Consider the following 27,188-nt stretch of genomic DNA (forward strand, 5'->3'; position numbering starts at 1 on the left):
AGAAAAGGTGGAGAAGCAACTGCGGAATTTAATTTGTATGATAGAACCCATGTGGCTAGTCTCTTCTCGCTGTACGTGTGAGTGTGACATCCACACACAACCTCTGCCGTATTAGAAATCCGGGTGACACTGTACTGTACTGTACATTTGCAAATAGGGCATCAGTTTGAGCCCCAGCACTGTCGTTGGTGCTGCAGTGTCGTTGCTATAGTAATTTCTGAGGCTGTGGTCTTGTGGTGCTTTCAAATGAAACTCGCGAGCTTGTATTTACAACACGGGAAGTTGAGTACCCAATATACGCTCAAGTGGTTAATTCATGAGAACACCGCTGCTTAGAAACGGCAATATTAACGTTACTGACGGCGTCTAGAAGCCACAGAGGCTAACAATTTAGGAAGTGGGTAACATAATGCAGAAAATGCAAAGGCATAATGACAGAGGAAAAAGATGAGGCTGTTGGGAATATCAACATTTGCCTCAAACATATTATAACAATACGATTAAAATTGCAATATATTCACTTATTATGCACCGAAAAATTAACTTCTATCGCCATTTCTGACAACGTCAAAAAAAAAAGTCACAACTCGTGAAGCTTTCACAAACTTACTTACGAGGTCGTGAATACGACAAGACCCCCTCTTGTCGTATTCATTCATATGGACTCTTCTTGTGAACACGGTAAACACGACCCCATATGAAGGCACCATTTGTTGTATTATATTTGTAGGTGTTTCTAAAATTTCCTCTTATTTTATAACTATAAAAGTCAATTTACCACCAAGCTTTATGGACCATTGTATCGGATTGCTTTATATTATATAGGGGTTTTTATTTTCTGCTTTTCTAAAAACAGTACTACTGCGTCATAAGAAGCTGTTCAACATGTTGTTTTATTGCACTGCTGTGCTTATTGATTGAGAGGTCTCTTTAGTTTAGTTGTCTGACTGTCATCGCTCTGTTTGCTAGGACTCCACTCACATCACTTCAGAGGGTTTCCATGCAACTTGTCACCTTTTCTCATGCCTTTCTTCTCTCTGTGTGAGTGGTTCAGATTCAGCTGCTTGAGTGTTTAGCCAGACCGTAGGAGTCTTGAGATCTTTTCGTCAATGAGGCAGCGATATCCTTTGATATGAAATATTTCTTGCTGCTCTGCCAATTCCACTGCATTGTCCTTTTTTGCTCTCAGGCTCTTCCTGTGTCCCCGTTAAAACAATATGTCACATTAGTCCATGGTAGCTGTAAGCAACTAAAACTTTTAAATGTCCGTGTAATGCAGTAGTACGCAAAAATTGTCCAACAATAATGGGCTGCAATCAATTTTTCATTAGCAGTGCATGCATTTTATATGGGATTTCTGGCTTTTTTTGGGGGGGGATTGTTCTTCCTGTCTCCACGTGAATAAGCACTCCTTTTGAAGCAGGGTCCAGGAACTGACTCAAACTAGACTTCCCTCACATTTAGTATAGCTTGCTAACTTTTAACCAATGATGCATCACATCTCAGGTATCGCAGTACTGTAAATGCATTGCTGCAGACGGTGATCCTGTCAGAAAAGATGAGTTGTGTGTAAGATAGACTTTGAAAAACTGTGAACCTATCCTTAAACAAGGTTGTAAAATGATTTTCCACCATGCAAGTTCTTAGATATTTTGCTCCAGAACCATGACGTTGGTCTTTCAGACGTTCAGAACCTGAAATAGATGAGATTAATGGCGTTTCTATCAATGCATGACGAGGCAGCAAAGCTATACTTATTCATCTTTTAAGACCCTTCCACTGTCATCTCAGGGGGAAAAAGCCTAGTTGACTTCAGCTTGCTGAACTGTCACTGGTGGAAGGATGTTTTTAAGCTTTTCACTGACATGAAAGGACTGGATAGACGGCCACCCTTGTTTCTCCATTACTTCCTTTTTTTTTTTTCAATCCTCCAACTTCCTCCTCCGCTTCTTAATATTTCCTCCGACCCTCTCTTTCTCTTTTTTTCCCTGCACAGAATCTAAATAGGTGAAAATAAAACGGCTTTGCTGCTCATGCAACGTGTCACTGACCTGAAAATAGCATAGTGTTCCTGTTATTCCTCCTTTCCGTTGTAGTTAATGTATTTTCCGGTGCTTGTTGTGAGAAGAAAAAGCGGTAAAATGGAGGAGGCTGTGAGAGCAAAATGGTCTAAAGTGTAAACATGAGAAATTGCTGCACTCTGAACTAATCACAGGTTTTGCTTTTTTCCATGTATCTGCCAGAATTAGTTTAAGTTATAACCTTAAAACCAAGCTTTCTTCTGTACCATAATACCAAGTGATGGTTCTTCTCTAATTTAGTTGGTACTATGAATGTGCCAAGTATTAATCTAAGATATAATGTATACGCATAAGATCAAGGTTTTTTTTTTTTTCATTAAACCCAAAGATGAAGGGATTTTATCTTCATCATATATCATTTTAATTCCCCCTAATTTAATTGAAAGCTTCTGACACAACGGTATCCTCCCTAAGAGATAAGCAGTATGTATCATATTGCATCGCCATCGTTTGATGTGAGGTTTTATACTCAATTCATCCTCATTTTGTTAAAAGTGTACTGCGATATACTGCCGAGAGACCACATTGATGTTCCAAACTCTTGTGTATAAAGTAATAATTTAGAAACTTAAACATAACACACATCTCTGTTGTGACAGCATCACAGTTTCTATTGAATTAAACAGTGGCATTTAATCATTAAACTCACAAAAGTAAGTATTAAATAGTTTATTATGTTAGAACAAAATAGTTTTTATCAATTTATCTGAAGGTTGAACTTCTTCAGTCATTTTTATAAGTAATTATTTTTAAAGAGTGATACAGATAGACCTTAAATAAACCCATACTTGGCATCAGTAATAGGCATTTTGACAGGCTAATTGTGAAATATTCTCTGATGTTTTAATAGATGATTTTTTGCATTGGTCAGTGCTGAGCTGTAGTAATGCTTTAGTCATGATTATTTTCAAACACGCCACAGATGCAGCTAGAGACTCGGTCTCCGGGTTCTCTCTGGTGTCTTTGGGAAGAGCAGAACTTTTATGTGGGATGCTGTAGCTGTTGTCGTCTTTGTTTCGTTCCGGCAGCCACCAACACTCCTTTGTGGTTTGGACAACCCACTCTCTCCTCGCTGCCTGTCCGACTTACCACCTGACGGGGTAAATGTGCCAGTACATTGCCTGTGCTCTGTGTCAGTGTGATTGTCACCACTGTTGCGTTTTGTGGTGGTGTTCACAAATTCCTACTAGACGTGGTCCATGATCATCTCCTTGTAAAATGTAGCTTATTACCGATCCCATCCTCTCATCGTCATTTTAAAATCAAGATTTGTATACAGTAGAACTTAAGCATGTGTAGCTTTGATCATAGTTGTTTCCTTATATCTCTCGTGGTAGCAGAAATCTCAGTGTTTTTGTGCTTTTCTGTTGTTGATGTGTCCTCATTGGTCTTCCTACCTGTTCCTCAGTTCATGTACTGCATGTGAAAGGAATGAAAAGTAGACCTGTCAAAAGCAGTGTTGACAGGTCTATAGTTTAGCATTAACAATTACATAAAGACTGCTCTACCTTTCTATTACAGATGTACATAACATTATATATGTGATTACTCTTAAAGTAGAGTCGCATTGAAAGGTTAGCAGTTCAGTCTGATACAGTAAGTGACATTTTTATGGTGGCTTCTCATCATCGAGGGCATTCTTCAGTTCTTTATTGTTGGCATGTATGTCTTCCTGCACCTGAAACAAATATTAAATGTGTCCTATTTTAGTGTCACCATCATTAGGACTGAGGAAGAAAGAGATGATTGTTTCAGTTGAAGTAAAATAAGTTTTGCATATCAGATTGTCAGCCTAAATCCGTCGCATTAACAAACAAATGAATTTCAAACATTTTTCTTCTAGCATCTAAAAAGCTATGTTTTATTTATGTTGAATAACGTCCTCTCAAAGCACAGGGGACTTTTACTTACAAATGATAAAACCACTCTAACCACAAAAAAAAAAAACTCAAGTGTTCATCCACACAAGGACTTTAGAATTGCTTCATTATATAAATAGTCCACCCAAAAACCATTAGTCTTCTACATCTGACAAGCACTGCCTGCTCATGGGCCTGTTTGAAGACACACATTTACTGTTATGCTGAGCCAGACATTTTTGTAAAAGAATATTTTATCAAAACCAGGCCAATCTTCATCTGAAAATGAGCGGCTTTTAAGTCTCACATGCCACATTTGGTGACTATTCAGTTATCTCTTTATATTGCACGGAGAATAGATGTAATATTTTAAGCTCAGTTTTCATTCAGTTTGTGACACGCAGATCTTTTGTGGGCCACTGTGTTGTGTAGCCCGTCTGTCTGTGCGTCACCTCTTACTACAAACTGAGCAGGTTAAAGTGATAGTTTGGGGGTTGTATGAGGTTCTTATCCATAGTCAGTGTATAACCTGCAGTAGATGACGGTTTGGAGAAACGGACAGCAGTACCGACACTGGAGCAAAGCAATACAGTGCTGTGGACGGGGACGACAGAAAAGCATATTTTAGCCACACAAAGAAAGGCTCACCTAAAAAAATCAATATCCATTTAAGTGGATACTACATTTACAATATGTTCACCTCTTTATCTTGCCGTCAGACACCCCTTTATTCTCCTTTACGATGGGGAACTGAAAGTGAAACTCATCTATGCTCTCTCCAAAGCCAGCAGGCTCAGATGACAAAAAACTTTCACTTTCAGTTCAGTTTGTTGTTAGAAAGTATTCTAAATATAGCGTATACTTAAACGGATATAAAAATTTTTAGGTGAGCCTTTCTCTTAGGTGTCTAAGAATACGTTTTTCTGCCGTCCCCGTCCACAGCACTGTATTGCTTTGCTCTGGTGTCGGTACTCTTGCCTGTTTCTCCAAACTGGGGGCACGCTGACTGTCATCTATTCTAAGTAATACACCTACTATGGATAAGTACCTCATACAACCCCACTTCAAAACACCTAAACTATCCCTTTAAGGCACATTTCTTTTTTTCTTTACGCAAACCACCCCTGTTATTATCAGTCACAAGTCCTCAAGCTCAAGTTCCTTTTAGTGCTACATTAATATCTCCATCTTACTTAAAAAATACCGACCTGCCTCAACTCAACTACTCCTTCTTTTATAGAAATATTTGTTTAACAAATACTATTCTTATCACCAAGGCCAGCAGTTTTTATGCCTCCACGCCGGCGAGAGGTTTGCGAGTTGTCCGTCCTTCGCGTTCTTGTGATATCTCAAGAACTCATTGAGGGAATTTCTTCAAATTTGGCACAAACATCCACTGCGTCTCAAGGATGAACTGATTAGAATGCGGTGATCAAAGGTCACACTGACTTCACAAAACATGTTTTTGACCATAACTCAAGAATTGAATGATAAAGTGATGACATTTTGGACACAGATGTGTGTTTTTTATAGCGTCAGCAATTTTTTAAAATGACGTTCACAGTTGCTTTGCATCAAAGTCAAAGCAGAACAATCAACATTGTTTGCTTATGATATAACCTTTAGAGACAGTCACGCTGTTTGATAGCAGATGACAAATGCTTGACTGATTTTGTTGATCCACAGACTGTTATGACTTTCTTTAACCAAATGAGCTTCATTCTCTATTGTTAGTTTGTCAGCGCAAAATGTACCCGTGTCCCGAGAGTATTCTCCTCGGGGCTCTGAGTCATTTGCTCTCCACGTTCACTCTCTCTGCGGAGCAGTTAAGGACTTCACGTTACATTTTAGTCAGACTGCCCTGGAGCACAGGAATATCATACGAATTGGACTATACAGAGGAGAAATGCTAATATCACGTTCTCACAGAGCAGAATTTTTTCCTTTAGTAAAAAGGCTGTTAAAGACAGTTCTGTTTATAGTGACGAATCCCTGCATTATAAATCAATTACACATTTTGAAACCAAACTTTCTTTAACTTCAATCATCATTAGCGGTGTTTTGCCTTCTAAGTTGTTGTTTTTCTGATTGCTGAAAACTGAGAAATAACGTTTTGTGTATTTTAGTCACAGCTTTTCTGAAAACTAATGATCTTTTCAATGCTCTGCAGCCCATTTCAGAATAGTTTAATTTCATTTCATGTCCTCATTTAACTCCGAGAGATGATGCATCACATAGCCGTTTGGTTTATTGAAGGAGCAAGCTTCCACACCCATCGGTGTCCTGCTTTAGTCAAAACACTGAGCACCGCTACATGTAAAGAGACGGCATTGTGGTCTGTTTATCAATGAGCCTCCACAATTATTTTAGTTTTAATGCACTGTGAAAATATCCATTTCACCTTCTTACTTTATTTTTGCAAATACGTTGGTGTAATGATATTTTTGGCGTTTGTCTTGGTGCCTAAATCCTTGCTGGTGGTCCTCAAGGCCACAATGTTCATTATCACCTGCAATACAGATGAGTTGGATCGAGCAAAGCTGGTCCTGGGTATGGTGCAAGAGGAAAGGTCATTCAAATTGTAATGGCTCATGCCAATGTTATGATAATATACCTATTACATTTATGAGATACATCTTATGTTTAAAGTTGACATTTTGGCCTGAGGGTGTCACTAGATGGAAGCTGATGGACAATGGTTCATCATCTAAGGAGCATGAATGTGTTCATTTCTTCTTCTTTTTTGAAAATTGCTTTTTAGAATTTGATATTTATTGTATACAAGTGGTAAAATGGCTGCATTTAAATACCGCCTTTTTCCCATATCTTGTTGTTGAATGGACGGACTGACCGACCATCCCAGCCCCCCGCTGGCGGTGTGTAATCCATCTGTACATCTGAGGAATTCAGTTGGATCCTAGTGGCTCTAAATAAAACGTTACTGTCAGGATTTCACAACACATTTTTATGGTTTTAGAAGTTAAAGTTTGTGTATTTATACACTATCAGCTTAGACTTTGTTTGCATTCACATGCATATTGGCACAACATAACTGTTGATATAAAGCACTTACTGTAGTTTTGTGCCTTGGGTATGTCACATTTTAAAACCTACATATCATGATCATTTTACTGGAGAAAAATGTTTTACAGCTCCTGTTATCTAATCCATCCCGAGCTCCTGTTTCCAAGATAATACAGATATCTCAGGGAATTGCTTACACTCGTAGCTTATCCTATTTAAAACCAGTGAATGTCCTTCGTAGAGCGGGAGTTCAGTTTCTCACCCAAAGGCACTTTGGGAATTATGGAGCGTGCCTTGTTCACTCCCTCTGCCACAATGTTTCTAGCTGCTCCAGGCTTGCAGATCTGTAACTTTTAGGTGAACATTTGTCTAACAATTAGGCTACCACCACCCAATATGTCCTTAAGTAGTGTCACTTTGAAAACTTCCCTGTCCTACTTTCCATAAGCTAAAATTAGATGGAAACACGCGTTTTGCTACCCCTTTTTGAAGTTAAAACTTGTCTCCTTTTTCCCTAATAGATCCCTCGTGGAGGACGACGACGCTCACATGAAAGTTGCTCTGGGCTATGGTGATATGGGCATCTCTGCTCACCTTCAGGCATCAAAGACTGGAAACACTCGATTCTTCACAAGCAACACACACAGCTCAGTGGTTCTTCAGGTGAGAGTTCGGACACGTAGCGACAACGTCTCATGAAGTTCTGAATGTTAAGTCAAATATCATGGTCTAATGTTTCCACTTTTCCTTATTGTTCCTTCAGAGCTCCTACGAGCAGTGTAGGCTATATAGCACAGTCCATGGCATTGTACCGATTGCAGGCTGGTGAGGCAGTGATTCAGATTTCTTACCACCACTTTTGTAATGAGATAAATCCCTATCCAAGTTAATCTACACCTACCACAAGACTACAAACTGGTTGATTTGCAAAATACATTTAAGAGCTCACGGCATGAATTACAGGATAAAATTTAATAGCTTAGACAATATCCCAATGATTAACCAAAGGCATTTGGGATTTGGTTTCTGTGTAATTTGATATGAAGAATGAGCACAACAAGAATATTATGAAACACTGCTGATCGAGAATGTAACAGAAAATAATTCTTTTAATTTCTTTTGATTTTAAATTCTGGAAGTGACCTACTTTCTTCCTAAAATATGTGTATTTGCAGCAGTCATTTAACAGTTAAAGCACAAAGCATCATATTGATAAAGAACACAAACTCGTGTATCTTTTAATGTTAACCATGCTCACAAAAAGCTTCCTCCCATGTAGCAGAGAACTGAATAATCTATCAAAATTACACCATAAAGGAGAAGCAGAAAGTGGAAAAGTTGATAATCGATTAAAAATTGTGCATTCTGTAATATATATAAAATAGATGGGAAAATCGGCATCATGAATTATTCAGGAAAAAATTCTTTTAAAGGAAGTTATGGATTTCATCTTGCATAGCAACATGCTGCATTACAGAGTTTCCAATCTGCACTCAGTGGTTGCTTCAGCATGTCACCAATTTGCATAAAGTTGAGTTCAACATCAAGTTGTTGTAGACGGTGCTGGTTTACTGCTGTCACAGCAATGGCTGCCCTTCGTCACCGGCTCTCTGTTGAAAATGAACGGCTGTCGTGTTGGCTGCTTTTGTTGCACATTAATCTCTTGGTGTCAGAGCACAGTAAGAGAATGATAATGATCTTTCTGGGCCATCTGATCTTACGCCCTGTAGCCACAATTAGTTAGCACACTCACTTAGTCTCAGTGAGCTGGTGCATTTGAAGCACCCCACCGACAACTCATTATTATAGTAGTTTATTGAGTTGTTGTAATATGTTAAATATATGTCTTCTTGCTTGGATGCTATTAGTGCTCCCTGTTATGACTGGCGCGTAAGCTATGGCAAATAATGGGATGGAGATGAAAGATGTGTTTAACTTAACAATTTTTCATTTAATGCAAAAGATGTTGTAGTCAGTAAAATCAGGTGTGCAGATAAGTGAGTATGTTTGAGGAAAGAAACCTCAGACCCCATGTGTGGACGGTAGACAGCCTCAGGTACGCAGCAGCAGCAGCCAAGCGATTAAACAGTGGATGCAAAATATGACTCTCCAAAGGCTACATCATGTAGATTAACAGCGCAGCCTTTCAAGTCACTGATTAAAGGATAAGGATGGGATTATTTGTTTTAAATATCAACAATTTCCCTGAAGAGACTAATAAAGCAGTGAATTGATCTGTGTAGCCAAAGTCTGATGTACTGCAGCTAATGACATTGAACTGTTTGCCAGGGTCATTTGACTAGTTCTAAAGGAAAATGGCGATTGTATCGGCCGCTGAATTGAGACACAGTCTGTATAAAAGAGATAGCCAGCTTGGCGGGACTACATCGCACATAGATGTCGACGCTGTTGTGTTACACGTCACTCCGGCACGAGTGAGTCTCGGTGTGTCCGTGACTCGCCGCAAGTTGGTACAGTCCCTAAGTCCCCACTGTGTTGCAATGCCTACAAGGGGATAATATACTGTAGCTACAAACATATGATTCTGAACCAGTTGCGTGAAAGACAGTCAAGAAAACAAGCAGGCCACAATCAGCCAGTCGCCTAAAGTAGACCAGAGGGACGTCACAAACCATTTCGGGTCCATGAGCTCCCACCTGACATGCCGTGGTCAACTTTTCTGGAATAAAACCACTGCATAGTCCAGGTACCCGAAGCTTGGCTCAGTTACACTCATCCCTCACCTTTCTCCTCTTCTCTTAGGGATTTGACCAGCTGAGGATAGAGGGTTTACTATGTGACGTCACACTGGTGGCTGGGGACGGCGATGAAGCTTTCCCTGTACACCGCGCCATGATGGCCTCTTCCTCCGACTATTTCAAAGCCATGTTCACAGGTGAGTGTGAACCAGAACATCTGCTCAATAGGGGGGTTAGCCATTTTACCGGTACCAGTTCCGCTGATTTCTGTGGCTCCTTGTTGCTATGGCGCATGCATTGGATTGCTTTATATCTTCTTCGCTCCTGCACTGTATCCTCCGGTGAAGCATTTTTTATTCATGAACATTTGCATGCTTTAACACAGTCGCAGTGCTGCCACTGTCATTTTGCCTCCCGAGGAATTACTCAAATTGACCTTGTGCCCACATCCCTCTGGTATAGTGTGTATATTCATAACAGTTTCCATGTTGTATAGCCAACCTGCTCATTGTTATGCATTCATGTTCATGGTCCTTTGTACTAAGTGATTATAAATGTGACTTAATAGCTTGTCTCATCTCTTCGGCGCACTGTGTGTAGAGAACTATGAGTACATTTAAATATATATACTGTACAGTGCATGATGGGTATTTTCAGGAATAGCAGACAAACTGACTTATCTAAACATGAGGTGCATTTTTACAAACATTTTTTTGTATGCAAAAAGGTAATTAAACAGAAAAACTTGATTAGTAATTTTGCACCCTTGTGATTTGCATTCCATTGTATATAATGAGCAATGAAAGGGAATTTACTTACTCGGCAGAGTTACTTTGGATCTCATATTGCGACAGTAGTGGAAGTAACTTTGGAGATTTGGCATTTAAAGTATATGATAAAGATGAAGAATATCTGCAAGATCATTTCTGCAATGAGAACAGAAGCAGAGCTTGTTAAAGTAGTGAGTAAGGGGAAACTGTACTTAGTGTGCGATAGCTCATTAGTGATAAGGGAGCTGTGTGAGCACAGATGCTGAGCAATGGGATTCTCCCTAAGACCTTCAATCCTTTCTCTGAACATAAGTCCTTTGACACTGAAAACATTTCGTTGTCATTTACACGCAGTGGCAAATGCATCTAAATGAAACAATGCGTTCTTTTCAGCTTAATTTATTTTTGCTTAGTCATACAAGCTTTATTCTTCAAGTTCTTTAAAAAAAATCAAATAGATGCGGCTGCTCGCAGGCCCGTCAGTCAAATAAGATTAAGTATGAGCATCTTCTTTTTCTTATCCTCCACCCTCTCCCGGTGCAGGTGGAATGAAAGAACAGGATTTAATGTGCATCAAGCTTCACGGAGTTAACCGAATAGGCCTGAAGAAGATCATTGACTTTATCTACACGGCCAAGTTGTCACTCAATATGGAGAATCTGCAAGACACACTGGAGGCGGCCAGCTTCTTACAAATCCTTCCTGTGCTGGACTTCTGCAAGGTTTTTCTTATATCTGGGGTAAGGAGGCAGACGCACAACAGCACATTACTGCACAGAACACAGCTTTCCTCTAGTGTTGGCCTGTTGTAAACATGTTGAACGTGTTGCCTTTGGCTGAAACAACTTGATATTAGGACTTAGGACTAAACTGCTCTGTAAGTCCTGTGGGAGTGTCTTTTTAGAGCACTTATATAACTAACTTGATCATTCTGCTTGGTGAGAATGGCACCAGGTAACATAAAAGCAGTTAAAGATGCTCTAATAGAAAATAGCAGCAGTCAGTATGTATAAACATTTCATTTTGATATATATAGAAAATATGATATTCTGTGTTACAGGTGAAGACTCTATGTTAAATCACTGATATATTCATTCTGTCTAAGGAAGCGAGTTTCTCTGTACAAGTTGGGAAGATGCAGTCATTCATATCCTGAGATGTTTTGTCAGTCTTAGTTGCGGCCATCCAAGATTCTGATTTATCTCCCTGCAGGTTTCTCTTGACAACTGTGTCGAGGTGGGGCGCATCGCCAACACGTATAACCTCACAGAGGTGGACAAATATGTCAACAACTTCATCCTGAAGAACTTCCCCTCACTGCTGGGCACGGGAGAGTTTGTTAAGCTGCCATTTGACCGGTTGGCTTTTGTACTGTCCAGCAACAGCTTGAAACACTGCACTGAGTTGGACCTGTTCAAGGCTGCTTGCCGCTGGTTACGCTACGAAGACAGTCGTATGGACTTTGCCCCAAAGCTCATGAAAAACATCCGCTTTCCCCTCATGAACCCGCAGGAACTCATCAATCACGTGCAGACAGTGGACTTTATGCGCACGGACAACACCTGTGTCAACCTTCTCCTGGAGGCTAGCAACTACCAAATGATGCCCTACATGCAGCCAGTTATGCAGTCAGAACGGACAGCCATCCGCTCAGACAGTGCCCACCTGGTCACCCTGGGTGGTGTTCTGCGCCAGCAGCTAGTTGTGAGTAAGGAGCTGCGTCTTTTTGATGAGAAGGCTCATGAGTGGAAGGCGCTGGCACCCATGGATGCACCCCGCTACCAACACGGCATCGCAGTCATCGGCAACTTTCTCTACGTGGTGGGTGGCCAAAGCAACTACGACACCAAAGGCAAGACAGCAGTGGACACCGTGTTTCGGTACGACCCGCGCTACAACAAGTGGATGCAGGTGGCATGCCTTAATGAGAAGCGTACCTTCTTCCACCTCAGTGCACTCAAGGGACACCTCTACGCTGTCGGTGGAAGGAACGCTGCCGGGGAGCTTGGTGAGTTTATTTCCCTGCTTGTTTGTTTTATCTGTCCTTGTAAGCAACAACAGAGGCCTTTTAATTAATGTTGTATGAGATTATACACTTAAATGTCAAGGAGCAGTAGGAGAAAGTGTGCAGTTTAATAATGCTGCAAGCATACTGACACTGGTAATCAAGTGTTGTGCCGACACATCATTTGCTGTTTCAACATGTGGCGTTCATAATCTCTGTGTAATTTAATACAATTTAGAGGATGTGCACATTATCATGAACACCTTTACAATCTACTGTAATCCAATACAGCACTTCAACTACGGCTGTATCAAATAGTTTGAAGCTACATTCATAACGTTGATATTCAAATTATTATTATTATTATTATTATTATTAATGACTTGCAGAAACATTGCGTGCGGTAGTCCACCATTTCTCTCTCTCTCTCTCTCTCTCTCCGCAGAGCGCAGTCCTCGTTTCAGTGTCTCAGTCCAAAAGTCAAAACTGATTAAAAAAAATTGATTTAATCATTTCCAAAATTCACAGCATGTTTTTATCTAATGAAATATTCTGCTTCAATCCATATTTGTTGGCATTTAGCCTTTCAAAAGCAACATTTTCACTACAGTCAAAAACTGGCCTCTAACAGCACCATAAATTACATTTATATAACCACAATAACACAAAATCATATTTTTCCATTTTTCAGGGTGTCAACGTCATAAAATATGACGACAGACATTCAAAACTTCATTCAAAAACAACAGTAGAAGCTTTGAATGTAAAAAAAAAAAAAGGGCTACAGCTCCTCTAATTTCAACACATGCACAATCCTTTGTGACATTCAATGTTCAATTTCAGTCGTTGTAAAAGCTAAAAGAAAATACGGTCTCATGGAAAGAGTGGCGCCCCGAGAGACAGAATATGATTTTGACTTGGAGGTAACCGACAGTAATAATTACAGTACACAAATGAAATGTTTGGCGGTACGTACGTCGGTGTTTAGTGTTTACTGCTGCTGCCAGACAGCCTACTTTCATTTCCGGTGCCACTCGTTGACCTCTTGCTTATCCACAGAATATTTTACTGAATAATAATTCATAATAATGAACACTTTACTGATACAATCTCAACGAATATGTAGGATTGAAGTGAGATTAACCGTACTGGCAGACAGGATTAAGTGAAAAGTTGTCATTGATTTATAAAGGGGTCGTGTCAAATCATCTTTAGTCAGAAATCTGATGCTTTTCATAGTTAAAACATAATTTTGACATTTGGACTCCCAATTCAGCCTCCTAGTTGAAGCACTTCAATGAAGTGATGTATTTATATCTGTTCATTGTAGTTCGGTTGCTGCGTAACCAATCTGGAATCTCAGCAGCCGTAACTGTGGACCACAGAGAGGTGCCACCCAATACTTAAATTCAGCTCTGTAACTGCAGCGGAGAGAGGGAGAGGCCACTGTGTGAGCACTCTTCTCTTCTCTGGGTTATAATTAGACCAAAGAACACAGCCCCGGTTCACTGCCTGTCTACACAACTGCCTTTTTCTGCTTTACGTTCCACTGCCCTTTCACTGCGTGTGGTTTAGCCTTGATGTTTTCCTGGATGTGCCCAGCCCCTGCATTATATGTGTTTACTCTTGGTTGGTCATACGGGCGTGGCTTTATTGTTAATGTCTGAAATCCCCAGATTATAAAAGAAAAGCGTAGCAACGTCGAGACTATGATATCTTTAGATATGGGGTGGGGTAGTTAATATATACTTGTCAGACAAATCACTCTGTTTTACCCTGTTATAAGACCTTTTATAGGTCTTTTAAAAAGCTAATTACAACATTGTTTACCTTAGTCACACCATTGATAGAAAAAATGTCACATGATCATTTGACAACTATTCAATAATTGTTGATGATAATTGACAAACACAGCACAGATCATTTACAGTAACTTTCGATCCCATTAGGGGGTCCCGACCCCATATGTTGGGAACCACTGCTCTAGGTCAGAGAAGTATGCTGCATAGTGATTATTACCAGATGTCACCAGCTACCATGGCTTGACCCCCGCAGTGTCCTATTTTGGTGAACAGCTTACAGGAAGAGAAAATCATGCTAATTAGGAATGTGACCTTTTCAGCTGATCATAGGAAAATCTGACAGCAGAGCAAAGAAGCCATTTTTCAATTTAAATTAGCTTCTGTAGGTAAATCAGCAACATTAATTTATCATTTGTTTATTAAAAGATCTTTAATAATGATGCATTCCTTCTTGAGTCCGACAAAGTATTGTTTCCTAATATGTCTGTTCTCCCTCCACTGAGCGGCTGCAGGATGTTGTGCACTGCTCAAGGTCACTTTGATGATAGTTGTTGAGCAAGCAGAGCAAGGTATTCGCTCATTTCCCCCGCTGAGATTTCCCCAGGTGGCTCACGCTGCTTTGTGGTCCTGAGCGTACTGCTTTTATTTTGGAACCAGAATATTTTTTAATAATTTTTTTCAAGTCATTGATTTAACCAAAGCCTTTAAAAGGTGTTTTTTTTATCCTTGGTGTTCAGCTGAGACCGCTTCTTGTCTTTGACCACCGTTAATCAGTTCACCAACTACAACTAAGATATTTTTTTACATGTCATGTGAGGAAATATTCCCTCCGGTTAATAAAGATGTGACAACACCTTTTTACACATTTTACAAGAAAAGATGACGCTCAATATGTGTAGCGCGCTTACTTTGATCTTTAACGTCGGGTGGCTGTGTGTCTGGCCTCTCCGGTCCAGCTTTCGCTGCGGGGCCTTATTAACGTTGTGGTTCCCTCATAGCATTGGGTTTGAATCTGAAATATTGCCAAATAGGCGCCACTCTTTTCGCTTCGACACCAAATCCCCGCCATCTCTCGGTCTGTCAACTCTCTCTCGTCCCACGTGTGTGAAATATGACACCTGCTACTCTGAGCTGAGACTCCTTAAGATGCATTCGCGTTCAAATTGTAGCGTCCGTCGTCCGACTATCTATTCATAACATGCCGCTGACAGATAAAATTAACTAAATGGGTTTTATTTCTGTAAAAAAAAAAGCTAAATCACGGTGGGGGCAGTGGGTATGTAATGTAATCGGTGTGTGCCCGATCAGCGCGTAACACTGACTACTGCGACAAGCCTAATCGTCACCCCTGTTTTCAAAAATACAGTAACTCTTTATCCTGTTATATGCAGATGAGACTTTCCTCAGCGTGGAAGATAAGAAGAAGTTAATATGAAATGATCTAAGGCCCATGGTGCTGTGGTAAAATGTACACTAAAAAGCACACACTCTTGTTATAATCTTATATTATAACACTTCATCGAAGAAGCTTACATCTCCGAGGTGAAGCTCCCTTGATGCCTAGGTCTTCATCACTCCTGCTGGTTGTCCAACTTGCTCTGCACCCAATCACACAATGAGCCCACAAGTTGATGGACCTTGGTTGCTTGTTACGGGGTCGCTCACCTATGATCATCACTCACGGATCCCAGCGTCCCTATTCCGGTTTCTCACAGATTTTGTAGAACCATCCTCAGAGGCCTTAAGATAAAGGATCTTACAATCTCCCTGTTTCCTGTGCAGCCAGTGCATTCAGTGCTGGTGGGGTTGTAGGGATGTGTACTGTGTATTTAAATCCGTGTTTTAGCTCCCACGCTGAGACCCCTCCAAGGCCTCATTTGCTGCTGTTTGTCCTCCTTAGTTGTGTCTTGACCTACTTTCTACTAATACGTTCTTCTCTTCCCCGTCTTTTTCCTCAAGCTACTGTGGAGTGCTACAACCCGAGGACAAATGAATGGACATATGTTGCCAAAATGAATGAACCACATTACGGCCACGCTGGGACGGTGTATGGTGGTTATATGTATATTTCAGGTAAGTAAGTTTAATAAAGAGGCATATGTAATGTTGTGTGAGTGTTTAGATTTCATGTCTTGAAGTCATAATTAGAATGAATTTCAGTATATTGTGATTTCAAATTAGTTTTTTTTTCCCCCCCGAGAAGCAAACGGCTGATTACAATTCATAACATGCAAATCTAATCTGTGGTTCCCTGATCTAATACATGTCGTCCAAACTCGACTGCATATACAGTCTCATGCATTGCCATGAGTCATCAAGAGAGCGCTGTGTGTGTGCGTTCTGTACATGTTCAAACTAGATTAAGTCTGTGATTGACACACGCATTAGAGGGCTGCAGGGGGAGTAGGGTCACAACAGTAAAACGCGTCAGTAATAAGATTTCTGACCTTGTGCTACGTATTTGTATCTTTTTGAACATCACATAAAAAGAGTCTTTCATACCTGCAGACTTTTACAAATCCTCCCTCACTCACTTGATTCATCTATGCCGAGCACGCAGGCGAAGTTAGTTAAAGTCTGCGAGGGTTCGGTGCTCAGGGCAGAGGGTCGACACTGAGATTGCTCGTTTAGGTGTCACCTCAAATACTCGCTCGCTTCCTCGGGATTGAAAACAGATCCTGCATTATGGAGATGAGCCCTAGTTTCTCAGTGTGACTAATCCAGAGTGGTGCTACAAAGGAAGGGGATGGGAGGGGCAGAAGGGAAAAATTGGGAAGGATGGAGCAAAGTAAGAGGACTGAAGCCTGTGTAGGAGGCGTAACACAGAAGAGCCTGTGTTAATCCCTCCTGGCCGTGGGTACCGGCATCGCTCTACAACACATGAACGTAAACAAGGTTCATAAACATCACTGGAGATTTCCAGCTGGATTTGTTTTCTATATGTTTTTTAGCAAAATAGAGGAAGGAAATAAAAAGGAAAAGCATCCATACCCTGAATGTCAGTTACATGAACACACTCCACCAAAGGAACAAACATCAGCTGCTTGAGTAGGGAAGCAATTACAAGTAACACAATTTCCACCATTGCGTTCATGAGTCTATGAACTATTTAAAGAGGTTGTACAGCATATTGATATCGGGCATAGACTTCTACAGCCTTGGTGAATTAACATACATTAACATCTTTGCACTAGTCACATGCTGTACTTGCCAGCCGGGAGGCAAATAAAAATAAAATATTGAAAAGCTTGTTAGCCGCAGTATTAAGCTTACATTGTAAGGTGCTGACCAGCATACAGGCCGTTTTATTAGATACGCCCCCTGATTTCGATTACTGTTCACACAACCAGTAAATTTAATTTCATAATCCACAGATCTCATTATTCCTGCAAATCTGTGTCAATATTCTGTAGTTGTATACGCAACACATTACCGACCATATCCAGTCATCTTTTTATTTATTTTTCAGTTCCACATAGTAAATCCCACAACTGCTCATGCTTCCTAAGAAATGTAGTTTGCATAATACATTAAAGTGCTGCGAGGGTTGGTACTGTGTGCACGCATGTGAAAAAAGTTTTCTAATTTAATTTCATATTAACTAACTCTTAACTTACTGGTAACAAGCCATAAACTAATAACTAGCTTCATATATGATGACTGTCCTTGTTTATATAAACAAAAGCCAAACTTTAATAACATTTTTAATTAGTATTTCATGTGGGATGCAAAAGAACTGGGGCATATTCGGGACCACAGGATTTGGCAAGCCTAATATTACCATGGAGCGAGGATGAAAGGCACATTTTCGAGTGAAATGATGAATAACGTAATGGTCACAGACTGAGCTAATCTGCTGCTAACCAGCTGTTTTTCAATTCTTTTTTTGCCCCAGGCTGTACTCTGCAGTACATAACATTTATTGCTCGCCCTTTTTGATATTCTAATGGATTCCTTTTGTGTTGGTTTCATGTCTCAGTGATGTGCTCAATAGCAATGACACAATGTCATGCTCTGCACCTGCAGCAGCTAATACTACATGTGGGGGTGAAGTGAATATTTGCGCGTTACAGGATAAAGCTGGTGAAGTGGTTTTGCGACTACAGCTGTGGGTTATGACACAAGAAAGAAACATGCGTATCAGCTCATATAAAAACTGTCTGTAATGGATGGTAGTGTTTTTTTAATGCAAAAGGTACAGAGCATTACCCATTAGAGGAGTTTTGTTGCACCGAGGGCCCACTGTAGCGCCCACAGTCTCGGGGGGGGTTACAGTCTTGCTGTGCAAGGTGACCCATGCTGAAGTGCAGTTCTGTGTCTGTCTGTCACAGCGGATCAGGTCACATTCTCTGGCTGTGCTGCTGCGCTGTCTGAAGGTATTCTGTCAGCTGGATGAACCTGACACATGCACTCAGCCCACAGACCATCACGGCTCAAGTGGTGCGGCAGAGTTCAGACACGAGTACTGAACCAGCACAGAGCCACGCTGCCTCTGGTTCTCCGTTTTACCTGAGAGATTAATTATATTTATATTATTTCATACTGATATCGATATTTTAGGGTCCCTTAGATTTAATGTTTTTTTAATTGTGACCAAGATGCATATTGAGAGAAATGTTTTACAGTTGAAAAACTTGTCTTTGCTCTCTGCTGGACAAATGATGTATGTATTAACTCAAACCTACTTTGGCATTTGTTATGCAATTTCTTGTTTCTTATCGGCCAACATATCCACAGATACCGATGTGTATTTGCAATAAGCTAATATCGGATTTGGCCGATATATCAGCGTGGCTTCATTAGACAAGCTCTAGTACGTAAGGGATAATGTACAGCGAGCCGGGCATTGTTGTGAAAGAATCCCCGACAGGGCGATGCTGGGTCTCTCATCGCCCTGAAGGGGATTCTTTCACAACAATGACCGGCTAGCTGTACATTATCCCGCTTATTACACGGCTGCTTACTGAAGAAATCAATATTTTGTCACAAAAACAGTCCGCCAGAGTCCGACATCAGAGCTGCACCCATAGCAACGGTCTGTTATACATAGCAACGGTCTGTTATAGAGACATTACAGACCGCAGAACACTGTTATTGACAATCAGAATCCAGTATTCAACACAGCCGTGTAATAATAATAATATTTAAACATTGCATGTCAGCTGAGGAAGAAGTCATGTTTTGTTATTGTGATATTATATATACATTTCTTTTTTTAAACGTGCCATTATCATCATCATAGTATGTGACTAGCTTTTGTCAGATCTTTGGTGCAGAAGATACAAGCTAATAATGTGACTGGTGTGTGAGCTGCTCCTGCAGTCATTAGCCGGTTGTCTTTGTAAACCAGATGAACGATCTTAAGGGACCTTTTTTCTTTTTTTGCCCTGAATTGTGCTGCAGGGCGTACACTGTGTACGCTTCATATATAAAAGGTTAGGTCTTTGCTAGAGATTGTTAACTTTAGGTTTAAAGTTAACAATGATTTGCAGAGATGATTTCATTAGCGCTGGGGGTGATGCACAAGCTGAGTAAGGGCTGTCTCAGATGCTGACTTGGTGTGGAAACTAAGCTCATTAGGCATTTTAATGTACTGTATTTGAAAGAAAGCTGGTTTGTTGTGGTCGTTGTTTGATTCTTAGTTGAAACGGCCTCATAACAGTTGTTCATAATTGGATTATTTTATGCAGAAAAGGGTGATCTGTAATGTCTGCAAGCTTTTCCCCTCTTGAACCTTTTTGAATTACTGTAGAATTGACATAATTGCAGCTCTGCAAATAATGTGTGGATTGGTTTAGACTGTGTCTGAAATCACACCTTATTTACTATGTACAGTAGTCTGCTATATTTACTCTATTGAAAGGTCCAAATTCTCTCCATGGCATGTACACTATCAGTTCTGCTAAAAGTCCCACAATGCAATGATTTGAATTTTATGGGTGTAAAAACTACCGTTGTGGGACTGAGTAATGTCCCACAATGACGATGAAGTGAAATTTCAATTTGCTACTCACTATACAGAGTAAATGTGTGTCTGTTTGTAAAGGAAGTAGTGAATGAGGGAATGATTTTAAACACGGCAGAAATCTGTTTGATTGTAATATCTCATATTCCAGCCTCTAAAAGAATAATTCACCCCCAAAATTAACAATTTATATGTCAATACTCACCCCGGGGTAGCTTGAATTCTTGAAGAAAACATTGTTTTTATTGTATGTCTCCATGGTGAACGAAGAAATCTTGATGAATTGTAATAAATAGTGCCACATTTAACAACTGGAAAACTAGGTAACACTTCATTTACAGGTCCGCAAATTTCATGGTGATTAGGTGATGATTAGCAAATAACCTATTTGAAATTTCTTTGGAATTACTGCCGAATTACCCCAATATTTACCTCAAAATGAATCAAAAATGACTATTATAAACATTATTTAATAACTATATGCTGAAATAGCATATAATGGTTAAAATAGGGCCCTTAGGCTTGAGAAGCGGCTGTGCGCTGCTCTTCATTGGAGGTGGAAAACTAATAGAAGACACTTCTGATTGTGCGACTTCTTGTCAACACAAATGTAACCTGGTAGCTAATGTCATGGTTCAGGGATTTTTTTAAAGAAATTTCAAAGAAGCTATTTGCTAATAAATTAAATGTATTATTATATGCATTAAATATTGGGAAATAGCTGAATATAATGTTTATAATAAAGTAATTTTTGATACATTTTGAGGTAAATAATGGGCTGATTTGGCTGTATTTCCAAGGAAATTTCAAATAGGTTACTTGCTAATTATCACCTAATTACCATGAAATTTGCGGACCTGTAAAATGAAGTGTTACCAAAACTACATCAAAACATCCGTTTACAAACTCTGACACAACTCGTTCAGTATAATCCAAGTCTCGTTTATCAAGTCGTATGCTCACTACTTCCCAAACACATGCATCTTTGCATATAAAGAACGACTCGTTCGGATGAGTAATGAGATAAGTATTAGCGTTTATAAACGGATGTTTTTGATATAGTTTTGCTGTTGTTAAATGTGGATTTCACCGTGGAGGCATGCGAAAGAAACAAATGTTTCTTCAAGCATTCAAAGTAACACAAGGTGACTAACAGATATACCAATGATCATCTTGGGGGTGAAGTATGCCTTTTTAAAAGCCTGTGAATTGAACAGTATGATTTCAACATTGTGGTTACTGTTAGTGGAGAAACGTAGATGGGGACCATAACTGAAAAGAGGAACCAAAGAGTTGCATTCATAATCTATACAGAGTTTACTGTATGTTAATGTCGATCCATAAGTTCCCAGCCATCCTACAGAAACACCGATCCTGTAGCTCGTCTTGAACGATGAGCGTCCTTGAGGGATTTGACTGTACATTTTGTGTTTTTTCAGAAACAAGCACAGATCGTTATGAGGTGTAATTTATACCAGAGCTCAAGTCTCTGGACACTCTTTATCATTATGGGTTATTTTTGGAAAATGCTGAATCTCCTTTTTCCTGCCTCACCTCTGTGTCTATCCTCCATCCTCGCTTTGGGTGTGCCGGCACTGATTCAACCGAGCGGGTCGCTGATTTTACAAGGGGACTGTACGTCTGTTTTATATCTACAGTACGTGGCTGAACATGGAAATGCTTTTATACTTCTGTAGCAGATATTACAAACAATAACCCAGTCTGGAAGGGGCAAAAGCTTTTGGCCTGTCTCGCTTTGATAGGCTCAATTTAGCTAAACCTTGTCCGCTCTGTGTCCCACTAATGCCACTAATTAGACATTAGGATAGCGGGATGCTGATCAGATATCATTGTATCAGGGAAAGGCCAAAGCCCTTGAACTAAATCAGAATAGCAGCAGGGCCTCTTGAGACGAATTATAAGGACCTTACGTCGGCTCCAGCACTGTCAGGATTTTAATAGCAGCCCTGCCCCGTGGACTGCTTGGATAAAGAGAATGGATAGTCGGGCTATCTTTGGGTTTGATCAGTTAAGGAGGTGCAGCATCACAGATCTGAGTCATGGCAGCCGAATAGACAGCTTAGGCCTCAACAATAAACCGAGCACACGATCACTGGGCAGCAGCAAAAGAGGGATTCTGCCTCTATTCGGCATGCTCTGCAAATCTTCTCCGCATTTGCTCCTAGTCACTCTGCCTAAGGGGGGGAGGGGTGGGCTGGCTTCCACCCAAATGCATGCTGGGATTGTGTTCCTCTTTATTTTAAGCCTTCCCTGTAGACATGTCCTGTTTTTTTTTTGTTTTTTTCCTCCCCACTTTCCCTCAGCTTTTTGTGTCCTGCCGTCTACAGTCTGTTTGTGCGTTTGTGCATGAGCGTTTTGTAACGGTGTTCCTCTTTGTACCGAGCGCTCATCATCAGCATGATTTTGCGCTTTAGAAAAGAATATTGATGTCACTCTTGTTTGCGAAATTGCAGCTCACCCTGTGTGTTGGTTGTTGAGTTTGCGTCAAGGTTTGAGAGATGGGGATCGAGGAAGGGTGCGACCTGGTTTTCGTTCTTCATAATGTTATGGAAAGAAATGCTCCAGTGTTGTGGCTGGTGCTCCACATGGCCTACATAAATAAATGTAGGTTGACACGGGTGAATGAGTCACAGATCGGTCTGATTGACAGGTCTACGGGTCTAAGCTGTTTCTACTCCCTCATATGATCACTGTGGAGGCTAATTTGCACTCTTCTTTTTCTTCCTGCAGGGGGAATCACTCACGACACTTTTCAGAAGGAGCTGATGTGCTTTGACCCAGATGCAGATAAATGGACTCAGAAAGCGCCCATGACGACAGTGCGCGGCCTCCACTGCATGTGCACAGTGGGCGACCGCCTTTACGTGATCGGGGGCAATCACTTCCGGGGCACCAGCGACTACGACGACGTGCTGAGCTGCGAATACTACTCCCCCGCCCTCGACTTGTGGACACCTATCGCCGCCATGTTGCGAGGCCAGAGCGACGTGGGCGTGGCCGTGTTTGAGAATAAGATCTATGTGGTGGGCGGCTACTCGTGGAACAATCGCTGCATGGTGGAAATAGTACAGAAGTACGACCCCGAGAAAGACGAATGGCACAAAGTGTTTGACTTACCCGAGTCGCTGGGCGGGATCCGAGCCTGCACACTCACAGTTTTCCCCCCCGAGGACCACTCGGGCTCGCCCTCCAGAGAGTCGCCCCTCTCCGCCCCTTGATGAGTAAAGGGGGGGAGCCCTGTTTCGCTCATACCCCCGTAACCCCTCGCCCACCCTGCCCCTTCAACAAACACTCCTTATAGACATTGTTTGCACTTCCTCTTCGGACTGCATCCCCAAGTATCCCCAAGTCCACCTCCCCTAAAGCTGTGCAGAAACCCTTCCCTAAGTGATTAAACCTACGTACCGATACGGTTTGGCAACCTAATTACATGTTAATGTTGCATACTCGGTATACTTTGGCAGGAAATACCTTGACTTGAAAAGTGACTTTGCAAATCAACTTTTCTACCTGATGTCTACAAAGTTTTCTTATGTCTCGTTTCTTTAGGCGTTCTACCTTGAGATGTTGACTACCGCACTGACTCTCTCTTCTAGTCTATGCCAGGTTAGATGCAGGGGACTCCAGAAAGCAGAAGCGTAGGGACGAATGAGCTCCAAAACACAGCCGGTTTTTAACTCAGGGGTTGGCCCAGGCCCCCATCTACGTTGCTCTCTTACAGTTTCAGTTCTTTCCTGCTATTGCTATGAAACTGTTAACAAAATGGTGTTTTCTAAATTTAATAAACATGATTTTGAAAGTATTTAAAATGTTGTTGTCATTACTGACTGCAGCAGACTCGGGCCAATCCTCAAAGGGGGAAGTTTTGTTTGATGGATAGTTTATATATATTAACTGTTCAGTATTTATACACACTGTAGGCGGCTGTTATTGATGATTTGTGTGAAGCTGTCGAACTCTGGTACAAGATGTGTGGCCTTTACAACTTATATTTCATTGTGCAACTTTGTGTTGTATATATATAACTTTGTGTTGTATAGACGAATCCGGGGAAAATAAAGGAAGTAACCATTACTGCTGGGGCATCTCCCTTTAATATGCCCCATTTGAATGCAAGCTCTCCTAAGAAGGGTACAATTTACTACTTTTACCTTTACTTTGTATGTAACGTTACTTTTGACAACGATGTCTCGGAGTTCAGGAAGAACCTGAGCAGTCCTCAGCTGCCTAACGTTAGCCTGATATGGTGAAACAAGTAACGTCAGCCAAGTTAACACTGCTTAGCTAGTGTAGCTAATGTTAGTGGGCTTGAGGCACTGGGGGCTAAGTTACTACGAGCAACCATGGATGCTTTCGGCTGAAAGTCACCAGTTAACACGGTTAGCAGACAGAGTCACTACGACTTGCCGCCGCAGTAACGGTGCGCCGCTAGATCGCGAAACACACAAAGCGGTCACCGGATTCGTCTATATGACAAATAAATTAACCTTGTGACCTTTAGTCAGCTGTGATAGAGAAGTTAGCTTCTTCTAAATCTGTTTTGTAAATTTGACTGTAATGAATGAGCTGCAGAGGTGACGTAGAAGATAAGCCTTCAGCACTTTTCAATCTCTACATGTGGTTAAACATCGGCCTCCTCAGTGGTCAGAGGCTCGGTCCGTGTGCTCAAGTCAGCTACAGAAAACTGTTAAAGCACAGAAGTGCCTGCCAGTGACGTAAACGGTCTGCCGCTGACCAGTATCAACTGGAAACTGGCACTTCCGCCGCTGTAGCCTCTCCTCCTGGCATCAAGACAGACGGTAATGTCGCGCACAATCTGCCCACCTGCTCCTGGCAGATTAAAGCCCTAATAGCAGCATATGGTGTCCGAGACGTCTGCTTCATGCTGTGAGCGGGAACAAAAGATTTGTGTAATCATCAGGTGAGTTTGCTCTGGAGCTTTAAATCCTCATTATGCTCTCATTATATCCCATTAATGAGACGCTGCAGTGGTGCCTCTGATTTCAAGTTGTGATGGCTGTTTCTGTGTTGTTAATAGCAACTACATCTCAGCTCATAGCAGCTTGTTTTACATGACTTCAATTTATGACCTGGACATTTTGTTTTGGTGCCTTTCAATGATTCACTTTTGAAACTTTTTCTTTTGTCGTCTATCCTTTTTCTACGGCGAGACCTGTTTTTATTTTTGGTTATTTGTGATGCGTTGTTTTGAGAAGGGCTATGTTAATACCTTTTCAAAAAGCTCTATTTTGTGCAGCAGCTTATTGTTAAGTCCTTTTGATGAAACGGTTTGCATCATTTAAAAATAGGCCGTTTGTAATCCTTTAATGGAAAGTCACTGAATGAACAGATGAGCTAAAATGTAACAGGCTCAGCTGCTGGCAGAGGCATACATGACAGAAGACAGTAAAGTGGTCGAAATTTAGTGCTCACCTTTCCCTGGACTATCTCACTGAAAATAAATCACACACTGTTGACCATCTAGCCTCTGTATCAACCGGACCTGGAGGCATTAGTAAGAGTCAAAAGAGAAGGAGTGATGCTGTAGATAAATCACCACAACCACAACAGTGCCCCTCCCTGGAAAAGTAGGATGACGAGGCGATACAGCTCCAGTTAGGCTGGCAAAGGACTGACATTATGCTGCCTGCATCAATTTAAAGTGCTCTGAATTTGTCTTACCAAGATGCATTATTGGTGTGTAATGAAAAGTGTACTGTTTGAGGCATTATAAATGGTGAGATAAGGTTAACATACTGTTTATACTATTGCATTTATCGCTTTAATATCTCTGGATGTATTAGGCCATTGTAGGCAGAGTAGTAAATCAATGCATGACTGCTTTATGGGAATATTGTATTTTTCGCCATACAGCGGTACAGTATGTACGGCTATCGGTTGGTCTGTTGGTCTACTGCTTCAGACCAGACCTGTGAAATTTATAGTCCCCATAGGATGGATCCCAATGACTTCAGTTATCCCCTGACTTATCCTCTAGCACCACCAACTATTGGATTTTTTTTGTCATGAATTGTGGTCGTGACATTCATGGTCCCCAGAGAATGAATTGCAAAGACTTTGACCTTTCGTTAGGAGCCATCGTGAGGTCAAAATGTGTTGCCTATTCAATACTTTTTTAATGACCTGCGAATCAGCTTCAGCTGTACTTCAAATGTTACCATGCTAACATGCTAAACTAAGATGCCGGACGTGTAAACATTATGCCTGATGTTAGCATTTAGCTCAAAGCACCATTGTGCCAAAGTCAAACCTCACAGAGCTGCTAGCGTGGCTGTGTAGACTCTTGTCCTATTATATGATTTTGCATCAGTGTGATGAAACTGACTTCATTAAAACATGACTATATCCCGTCATATATCTATATTGTATACCGTGATGGAGGATTTTATCCTTGCTCCCCACCCCTCTGCATCAGTGCAAGCATTGTTCCAGCAGTCAAACCAGACAGGCTGCAGTCTGAGTTTTACAATAGCACTCAGCTGTTCTCACCCACATTTAAAAGCATTAATTGATTTTTAAATGGATTTGAAAGAAGACATTCAGTTACGAGCACTGACACTTTAATGAATCTCTTTCGACTCTGACTGTGCAGAGAGCACTTTGAGGACACACAAAAAATCCACCTCAGCAAATCCACAATCCCTGTAGCGTTGCAGCACATGATGTTCCAGATCCAGGGTGTAATTCCTGCCACATGATTGCATTGTTTTTCTCTGTGTTTATGCCAGCCAATGTCAATATGACGCAGAGGTTTGTGTGTCCTGAAGACTGAGGGCTTGGATTTTTAATGAACAATGTGTCCTCGGTGCTAAAGCAAAGAGAACTGGAGCAAGAAATTACAAGTGTTCACCACTCCTCCCCCTTCTCCTCCTCCTCCTCCTCCCCTCTGCTTCACTACCTGTGTTTCTCAGCGGATTTCACCATCACTAGAGGCACGTTGG

The 27,188-nt window shown here is 41.0% G+C and overlaps 1 protein-coding gene across 2 annotated transcripts in view; it reads left to right on the forward strand.

Moving 5' to 3' along the window:
• The window catches only part of klhl13 (kelch-like family member 13), a 39,225-nt gene extending 15,197 nt beyond the window's left edge, over positions 1-24,028 (forward strand). Inside the window, exons 3-8 of one of the 2 annotated variants that reach the window (XM_074610356.1) lie at positions 7,486-7,627; positions 9,728-9,860; positions 10,977-11,173; positions 11,646-12,441; positions 16,200-16,313; positions 22,957-24,028. In XM_074610356.1, the coding sequence (XP_074466457.1) occupies positions 7,486-7,627; positions 9,728-9,860; positions 10,977-11,173; positions 11,646-12,441; positions 16,200-16,313; positions 22,957-23,444 (1,870 nt within the window). In that variant the 3' untranslated portion in view covers positions 23,445-24,028. The remainder of the gene's footprint in view (positions 1-7,485; positions 7,628-9,727; positions 9,861-10,976; positions 11,174-11,645; positions 12,442-16,199; positions 16,314-22,956) is intronic. The other variant, XM_074610355.1, reaches the window with a different exon arrangement.
• Positions 24,029-27,188: the final 3,160 nt, after the last annotated feature.

Source organism: Sebastes fasciatus, chromosome 16, assembly GCF_043250625.1.
Source record: "Sebastes fasciatus isolate fSebFas1 chromosome 16, fSebFas1.pri, whole genome shotgun sequence".
NCBI lineage: Eukaryota > Metazoa > Chordata > Actinopteri > Perciformes > Sebastidae > Sebastes > Sebastes fasciatus.